A 9,010-nucleotide genomic window follows, 5' to 3' on the forward strand; every position below is an offset into this window, starting at 1 on the left:
CAAAGGACCCTTGCGCGCCCTGGCGGATCACGCAATCACCAGGCGCCCGGGAACTGCACCTGGGGAACCTGGTGCGAAGCCAGCGCCCCGCCCACCGCGCTGCAGTCCCGGCGGGCGGCGCTGGGGGCAGCGTGGAGTGCTCCCCGCGGCCGCGCGTTCTGCCCGCTGGGCTGCGCGCCGGAACCCCGCGCCTGAAAGCAGGAAACGGCGGGAGCGGGGCGGCGGGGATGGCGGGGCCGGGTTGGGGCCCCCCGCGGCTGGACGGCTTCATCCTCACCGAGCGCCTGGGCAGTGGCACGTACGCCACAGTGTACAAAGCCTACGCCAAGGTGGGTGCGGGGCGGTGCATCCCCGGGGCCGGGGAAGCGTCGAGGGCCGGGCCCCTGTGCCTGCCAGACCCCGAGCTAGCCCCGGTGGGCGCCCGTCCGAGAGGTGAGACGCGGCGTGCGAGCAGGGAGGGGCCCGCGGGCGGCCGGCAGCGTCCGTGTGTCCTTCGGTGGGTGAGGTGGTTGCTGAGAGCCGACTGCCACCCTTAGGTCTTAAACACAAACACACGCCCACGCAGCCCTGTTTTCTCCGGAGAGGCCGGTGGAGACCTCGGTGGAGCTCGGTGTCACTGGCCGAAGAACAGGCGCAAAAGAGGGAGGATACTTGAGGGGCTGGGAAAACCCTGGGACAGGGTTCTAGAAGGCTGAACCCAGTTAGGAAGCGGAGTGCGTCGGTCTAGAACGCTGAATGACATGCCTCAGTGGGGGCAGTCTAGAATACAATGGAACAGATTATGGAACAGGGTTGGTGAGCATCAGAGTGGGTGGGGAAGCGGGGGGGGGGGACGGGGGGGATTCCAGAATCCGATGTCTCCCTGTCCTGAGAAGGGGAAGATGGGAAGCCGGTAGGCCCAGTTGATGGGGGAAGAGGGGCAGAGGGAACCAGAGCCCTCTGGCCCCTTCAAGGCAGAATCATCTCATCTCCTGTCCCCATAGAAGGACACTCGTGAGGTGGTAGCTATAAAGTGCGTAGCCAAGAAGAGTCTGAACAAGGCATCCGTGGAGAATCTACTGACAGAGATTGAGATCCTCAAGGGCATTCGACACCCCCACATTGTACAGCTGAAAGACTTCCAGGTGCGGGCCTGGGGTGGGGCCACCCCTAAAGGGACCTGGAGAAGGGCGGTTCTCTTCAAGCTGTTTGTCTGCTTGTATAATCACAGTGGGACAGCGACAACATCTACCTCATCATGGAGTTCTGTGCAGGGGGTGACCTGTCTCGCTTCATTCATACCCGCAGGATTCTGCCTGAGAAGGTGGCTCGTGTCTTCATGCAGCAGTTGGGTAAAAGCCTCTGACCCCAGCCTGACACCCCTTCCCATGATCTCTGCCCCCGCTCAGTCCCCCTCCCCAGGCTTAGAGCCCTTCTTAGCAGTTGCCTCTGTTCCAGCTTGGATTTTTAGGGCCCCCTCTTTCTCATGTGCCTATCCCTGACTTAAGGATGCCATGAGAGACAGAGAGGAGTCCCCATCTGTGGGGAGTCCAGGTTTCCATAATATAAGGAACTCATAGAATGTTCCAGGGCCCAGGGGTAGGACCCAAGTGCTTTGCCAAGGAACATAACAAGAACCTAAAGGGCTGGGGAGCCTGCCGGGAGGGGGAACTTGTGAAGGGGCCCAAGAGCATAAGGGGCAAATTCTTAGAAGTGGCAGGAACCTGATACTTAAGTATTAAAGCTTGAAGAGTCAGATGGGGAGGCGAGAGGCAGGTGGGAGATGGGCTCTTCTGACCTGTTGCTTCATGTGGGTCTTGTTCCCCAGCTAGTGCCTTGCAGTTCCTGCATGAACGGAATATCTCTCACCTGGATCTGAAGCCACAGAACATTCTGCTGAGCTCCTTAGAGAAGCCCCACCTTAAATTGGCAGGTGTGTCCAGAAGAGCAGGGATGCAGTTTGGAGGGTGGGTGTGCAGAGGCCTCCCTCTGCCTGGGCACATTCAGCAGCCCTGGTTCTCATGCACCCTCTGTTGAGTCATCACACAATGATGGGCTGGGGAGTGCAGCCCCACCACCAAAAGGCAGGGCTTTTCTCAGGCTACTCACACTCGACTCCAGAAGTGGACTGGATTGGGCCAGGGCTCAGTCTAGTGTCAGGGTCAAGACTCAGTGTGTGACGAGGCTCAGTGTGTGAGCAGGGTCAGGAATTGGTCTGTCACCAGGATTAGGGCTCAGCCCATAACTCGGTATGTGGCAGTGTTGGAGGGTGGGAGGTGGGGGAGGACGTGGCTGTGGCCCCTGATGGCACTTGGAAAAGAATGGACTTGAGGCTGGAGGCCAGAAAGCCAGGTATAACCTGAGCTTCTAACCCCTAGTGGGCCCTTATCCTTGTAGCTCACGCGATCAGGGTGGGCTTCCTGGAAAAGGAAGCCTGAGGAGGCTGTGCAGGGTGAGTGGGATTTATTCTGGCTCCCAGAGGAGGATGTAGGAGGGTGTTCTAGGCTGATCTGGAGTGAGGGGCTGTGAGCAGAGGCTGCAGGGTAGGATTGATCCTGGTGAGCCTGGAGGGTGGGGAGGAGCCCTGCCCTGGAGCCCAGGGTGAGGCTTTAAAGGTCTGGAGTAGAAGCAGCTACAAGTGGAGCTCTGCTGCCTTGCCTCTTGCCTGCAGACTTCGGCTTCGCACAGCACATGTCCCCCTGGGACGAGAAGCATGTACTGCGTGGCTCCCCTCTCTACATGGCCCCTGAGATGGTGTGTCAGCGGCAGTACGACGCCCGTGTGGACCTCTGGTCCGTGGGGGTCATCCTGTACGGTGAGAACTCTGTCCCCGGCCCTACCCCGGGGCCTGCATCCTACATCACGTGTCCTCACACCGGGCCTCTCTGGGCCACTCCTGAAGGGGTCTAAGGAATGTGACTCTGCGGGCCCAGGGACCTTGCTCTGGGGGTATCTTCCAAAGGTGGGCCAGGCCAGGCTTGACCCTATCCCCTCCCAGCCTGCCATCTGCCTCCCTTCCACAGAAGCCCTCTTCGGGCAGCCCCCCTTTGCCTCCAGGTCGTTTGCGGAGCTGGAAGAGAAGATCCGGAGCAACCGGGTTATCGAGGTGAGTCTTGAAGGGCCTTGGACACTTGTTGGGCAGAGGGATTCAGGGCCCTGAGTTTGGAGACCTCACTGCCAGCTGCGCAGATTGGGGTGTGGGCTCTGGGCCAGCTCTGTGGTGCTGGGGCATGCTCTAGAGGGGAAGTTGAAGTTCCGTATGGTTCTGGAAACCCAGACCAGCTCACAGCAGGCAGCAAAGGGCTGGCCCCAGGGATTGTTGTGCAGGCCCCTTTGGGAGGAAAGCCAAGCAGGCGCACGCGCAGGCCCAGCTTGGCGCCCCCCAGTCCTGACGGACCCCTGGGTGGGGTTGAAGTGCTGGAAGCCCATGTGATCTGTCCTCCATCCTCCCTGCAGCTCCCCCTGCGGCCCCCGCTCTCCCGAGACTGCCGGGACCTGCTGCAGCGGCTCCTAGAGCGGGACCCCAACCGTCGCATCTCCTTCCAGGACTTCTTCGCCCACCCCTGGGTGGACCTGGAGCATGTGCCCAGTGGGGAGAGCCTGGCACGAGCGGTGAGCAGGCTGGTGGGATGGGGTGGGGTGAGGGCAGGTTGGGGGGCTGGCTCATCTACCCCATTCGGTGGCGAACGGGGGACCTGCCCTTCTCTGTTCCTGGTGAGCATGGGAGGCGGACATGACTCCCGATCTGTCCCCCAGACCGCCCTCGTGGTGCAGGCAGTGAAGAAGGACCAGGACGGGGACGCCGCGGCCGCTCTGTCTCTCTACTGCAAAGCTCTGGACTTCTTCGTGCCCGCCCTGCACTGTGAGTGCCTGGAGCCCCTGGGTGCAGCAGGGGTGGGGCAGCCACAGCTGCGGTGGATGGATTCCAGAAGCAGCTCCCCACCCAGAATTTTGTGGGAGACAAAGCAGAGGGTAAATCTGGAACTTGGTCCTTTTGAGGATTCCAGAGAATTTGGTGTGGGGCAGGGCAGACTCCTCATGTGAACCCCCCCCCTTCTACAGATGAAGTGGATGCCCAGCGGAAGGAGGCAATCAAGGCAAAGGTGGGTGAGGGAGTCTCCGGAGGGAAGCAGGTGAGGGAGCCTGGGGCCTCTGCAGACTGGTTCCTTAGAATTTAGAACCAGAACTTCCTCTCCTAGTTGAGCCTCAGTCGACCCCCTGACATTACAGCTTGGAGTAGTCACTGAGGACCCAGAGGGAGAACTTGGAGGTGGGTGCTGGTGAGGGAGGTGGGGTGGGACGGCCCCTCTTCAGCCCCTCGCCTTCTGCAGGTGGGGCAGTACGTGTCCCGGGCTGAGGAGCTCAAAGCCATCGTCTCCTCCTCCAATCAGGCCCTGCTGAGGCAGGGGACCTCGGCCCGAGACCTGCTCAGAGGTAGGCCTGGTTCCTGGCCTCGGCCCCCAGCAGCGTCCCACCAGCCCGAGGGGGAGGCAACATGGGGTGGTCTCCCTGAGATGAAAAACAGGCTGCTCTCCTCACCCTGCACCCTTGCCCTCATCCCAGAGATGGCCCGAGACAAACCTCGCCTCCTCGCTGCCCTGGACGTGGCTTCGGCTGCCATGGCCAAGGTTTGTGCCCAGTGCAAGGGGTCCTGGTGGGGCAGGAAGAGCCCGGGTCATGACCCGAAATGACCTGGTGTCCCCGTGGCTGCAGGAGGAGGAAGCTGGTGGGGAGCAGGATGCCCTGGACCTGTACCAGCACGGCCTGGGGGAGTTATTGGTGCTCCTGGCAGGTGAGGCCCCCTATCACCACACTCCCCAGGCCCTGGGCTGTCCGGCCCTCACCACGTGTCCTCCTTCTCTTTGTAGCGGAGCCCCCAGGCCGGAGGCGGGAACTGCTTCACGCTGAGGTGCCCACTGGGGTTGGGAGCACTGGGGGGCTTCCTCTTGTCTTCTTACCCTGCTCCTGCATGGGGGACCTCCTCAGCTTCCCTCGGGGTGTTCCAAGTCTGCGAGTCAGTCCTCACAGACTTGGTAAATCAGTAGCCCCGTGCGCTCCATAGGGGGCACGGGTGCTGGGGGTCAGGGCAATGGAACAGACGGATCTGGGAACCCAGCAGCAGGAAGTGGGCTGGGCTGCTTCAGGTGGAAAGGCTTTCTGGAGAAGGGAGGGATGACGAGGTCAGGGGGAGGTTGTTCTGATGGGGTAGAGGGCTGTGGAGAGTTTCAGGAGTGAGGAGGCAAGCAATTTGAAGGCCCCTTTGACCCACACCCCATGGGCACGTCTTCCCTTGGCAGGTTCAGAACCTCATGGCTCGAGCTGAATACCTGAAGGAACAGGTCAAGGTGGGCACACGGGCCGGATGAGTTCTGCTCCTGGCTGGCTGTCCCCTGTGCCCCTTTGTGTGTCTCCCCCTCTGGTCTCCCTCTGAAGGTCTCCCCACTGCGTCTCTGTCCTTTGCCCTTGTGCTCTCAGTGGCTCGGTGCCTGCCTCTGGCTGCCTCTCACCCCTGTGCCGCCTTTATGCTCCACAGATGAGGGAGTCCCGCTGGGCAGCCGAGAGCCTGGACAAAGAGGGGCTGTCGGAGTCTGTTCGTAGCTGTGAGTCCTGCCCTGGGGTCTGACCCTCTACGAAGGAGAGGTGAGGGCTGGGGGCAGCCCTGGATTCTGCCTCTTGGCCAGAGACTTAAGACTGGCTTTCTCCTTTTCCCCTCCACAGCTTGCACCCTGCAGTAACCCCAGAAGGATGACTGGACAGACCATAAGCCACCTGAAATGGGGGACACACTCACCTAGACTGATGCCCAAAATTCTGTGGTCCTCTGCAGTGCTGTGGAACAGGCTTCCTGGATGGGCAACTCTGCGGCCCCCCACATCCGAGGATCCCCAGCTCCCCTCAGGATACTCTGCACTTCCCAGACCCTGATGGCCCGTGTTTGTGTTGGGAACACTAGGCCTTGGCCCCTGAGGGAAGGGGAGCAGGACTCTGGGAGAAGTTTCCTTCATATGACTTCTGTTATTTGGTGGTTGCTGGACCCTGAGCCTGTCACTTCTGGGGCATCGGGCTTCTGTTTTTGTTCTGGGAACAGGACAGGGAGCCCTCTGCTCTTGCCCTTCTCTGTCAGCAGGCAGCTGTGCCTGTGCCCACCCCTGCCCTTCCTGGGAGCCCTTATTGCAACTCCCTTCACTCCTTGCACTGGAATGGGGCTCTCCAAGACCCCTCAGGGACCACCCACCCCACGGTATGCACCCCACAGAGCTCACCAGTCTTCGTGGGAGCTGACCCCTGCCCACCCTCTCAATATTTTAAGATAATCCTTCAGACGTGAAAATAATGTACTTCATATGGGTGGGGCAAATTTAAGAAAGCCATGCCTTGTTCCTGCTCTGGCCCAGGGGGCACGAGGGGAGGGGTCCTCAGCCTTCATCCTTGGCCCCTACTAGCCACAGAGCTGGTTCTGGCCTGGAAGGGGCCCGCATGGGGGCTGCCTGACCCATCAGGCTGCAGAGGACCCGGCGATCCAGGAGGTCTGATGTTGCTGCTACCCCAGTGTGTGACCCTGGGTGCATCCCTTCCCTTTTCTGGGCCTGGATCCGCCCATCTCTCTAATGGCGCTGTTAATACCTCCTCAGCTCGCCACGTGAGCTAAGTGACTTTAATCTGGAGAAGAATGTACACACGTGGAGTTACTTGGAGGATTCTTTTTAAAAACTGCACAAAGGTGTTGACGATCTCTAACCTTTGTGCCCTTCAGTGCCTCCTTGGGGCAAGAGGAGTCTGTCTTCCTTGCAGGAGGCTAGGTGTAAAGAATATAATTCATGGTTTCTCTATTAAATTATTTTCTGAACTTGTGCCTCTCTTCTTGCCCTGGGAAAAACAAGAGAGGTAGCACCTGTTCTCAGGCTGGGGCTGGAGAGGCCCCAGGAAAAGCTGGGAAACCTCAGGGAGGGCGGGGGAAGGTCCCAGACAGAACCCCTGGCCACCCTATCCCCCCTTTCCCTGCACCGGTGAGTGAGCAGTGAGCCAGACTGGGACACAGGGCATCCTCTAGGGTGTCTTGTGCTCATACCCAGCTCTCCAGGGCCCCACACTCTCCCCCTACCAGGTCTCAGGAGCATCTTTGGGGACTTAAAGCCCAACCCCTGGGGCAGCAACCAAGGCAGCAGTTGCCTAGCTCAGATACCACCAAGATGCTCAGCCTTCCATACTGGAAGGGCTCAGAGGGATCGGATTTCCCCAAAACCCTTGGCCTGGCCGTTGGGGGGCAGTGTAGAGCAGTAGTCCAGAGGGCAGAAGGCCTGGCTAAGGTCTCAGCTCTGCCATTTGGCCCTGAAGCTCGGGACCCATAGATTAGCCAGTTTCTTGGTAAAATGAGGGTAAAGATAAGCGCCTTGTGGCAATTTGTAAGGATTGAGTTACTGTGAGCCTGACACATGGTACAAGTTCAATAATGTTAATTTTTAGATTTAGGGAAAGGAATGCACTCTGGGTTATCTCGGGATGGGCTGCACAAGAAAGCTTCAATGAGAAAAATGAGGGGAAGGAAGAAGAATGACCGGACCCAGTGGGCAGGTGAATGGAGAAGACTGGATGGGGGAGACAGTGGGAATGAGGAAGGACGGGATTCAAAGGACAGCTGAACAGAAGGATTATGGGCTGGAGGGTTGGCCCACAATATCTGCATTGGCTGTGCAAGAACAGAGCCCAAAACTGTCACGTGTGGGTGTGGAGAGGAGTGGCCCCACTTTGGGTATAGCAAAGGCCTGGGAGGCTGAGGCCAGCGAGGAGGCCCTGGGGAAGGGCCCTTCCTGAGCAAAACGTGTAGATGACCTCCTGGCTGTCCTTTGTCTAAGCTACCTGCCAAGGAGGGAGGCAGCCCAGCCAGAGGAGGTGGGGCTCACTCTCTAGGGTTCTCTTTGGCAGAGACCTATGGGAAATATGCTAATCTGTGCTATGCACAAGTGCAAAGGACAGAGACGGCAGTGGGGAGACCTTCAGAGGGAGACCAGAGGGGGAGACACACAATACATATGTATATATGTGTGTATATATATATATATATATAATTTTTTTTTCCTCCTAGGAGCAAGTTTCCACTTCTCACCTTTATCAGTTTGAAAGTGTGCAAAGCAGGGCAGACATGCACCAGTGTCTGCGTGCCTCACTTTGCCCTGTCCTCCCACCTCCACTTAGTCCCCCGAGCCCAGAGCCAGCACCAGGCCAAGCTGGGGGAGCACCTGAGCCTGGACCCCTGTTTCCCAAGGAACCAGCCCTGGGAGAAGCAGGTGGGCCACTGGAGCAGACTGAGGGACCCAGGTGTCCCTGGGCCCAGCCTGCCCTGTCTTTTGTTAAGCAGGGACATAGGGCAGGACATTGAACCTTGGTCCTTGCAGGAGGTCATCGAGAAAAGCTCTTGTCCCCAGAAGCCAGCTGCTGTCCCAGCCGCCCCCCCCCCCCACCTGGGAGATAGCCCAACCCTGAGGCTGCGACATGAGGGAAGGGCCATATCACTTTCTCTACAGTAACTCATACCCACACTTGAAATCCCACAGACACACAAACACACAGACACAGACCCTAACAGGCCACAGGCAGCATACAAAAACAACAAAGCCATGTTCAGGTTCACAGAACCATGCAGACCCGACATGGATTTATGCTCATGATCATGCACACAGAGGCATAGTTCCTGCTGAATAAGGCTCAGTGCCACTGCTCCCCCAGATCAGCCCACCCTGGCCCCCTTGCTCTCCCTGTCTTGCCCCATAGGATTCCGGGAACAGCTAGGCCTGGCAGGCACAGGGTTAGAGGGAGGGGAGCAGGCTCTGTGGCTCCCTCCTGCTCCCCTTGCACAGCTCCCCACCCCCAACCCAGCCTCAGGCATCAGCTGGGTCAGTAGGCACGGCCAGCCTCTCAGGCTCAGCAAGTGAACATTCCCCCAGATGTCCCCAGTGCGTGCCCGGGGGCCTCCATGTCTGAGGAGGTACCATCTGGCCAATGGGGGAAGGGGAGGTCCTCTGAACTCCAAACC

General features: G+C 59.2%; 1 protein-coding gene across 2 annotated transcripts; it reads left to right on the forward strand.

Annotated features, from left to right (window-relative positions):
* Positions 1-172: 172 nt before the first annotated feature.
* Positions 173-6,826, forward strand: ULK3 (unc-51 like kinase 3). Of its 2 annotated transcripts, XM_030317685.1 has the most exons (16): positions 173-329; positions 984-1,124; positions 1,211-1,331; positions 1,808-1,912; positions 2,651-2,794; positions 3,003-3,085; positions 3,436-3,591; positions 3,736-3,841; positions 4,042-4,082; positions 4,311-4,413; positions 4,543-4,607; positions 4,693-4,771; positions 4,848-4,888; positions 5,277-5,324; positions 5,513-5,579; positions 5,698-6,826. In XM_030317685.1, exons 1-16 carry the CDS (start codon positions 228-230, stop codon positions 5,712-5,714), a joined length of 1,419 nt encoding a protein of 472 aa, XP_030173545.1. In that variant the 5' UTR covers positions 173-227; the 3' UTR covers positions 5,715-6,826. The 2 variants fall into 2 exon arrangements, with proteins under 2 accessions (XP_030173545.1, XP_030173546.1); XM_030317686.1 differs by lacking the exon at positions 173-329 and having other exon boundaries at positions 1,037-1,124; positions 1,288-1,331.
* The last annotated feature ends 2,184 nt before the right edge of the window (positions 6,827-9,010 follow it).

Source organism: Lynx canadensis, chromosome B3 (assembly GCF_007474595.2).
Source record: "Lynx canadensis isolate LIC74 chromosome B3, mLynCan4.pri.v2, whole genome shotgun sequence".
NCBI lineage: Eukaryota > Metazoa > Chordata > Mammalia > Carnivora > Felidae > Lynx > Lynx canadensis.

Bases quoted from the DNA above. Each gene is read 5' to 3' on its own strand.
- ULK3 (XM_030317685.1), top strand. From the start codon at position 228: ATGGCGGGGCCGGGTTGGGGCCCCCCGCGGCTGGACGGCTTCATCCTC. The intron at 3,592-3,735 runs GTGAGCAGGCTG...TCTGTCCCCCAG, and splicing joins GGGAGAGCCTGGCACGAGCG to ACCGCCCTCGTGGTGCAGGC. The intron at 4,889-5,276 runs GTGCCCACTGGG...TTCCCTTGGCAG, and splicing joins GGGAACTGCTTCACGCTGAG to GTTCAGAACCTCATGGCTCG.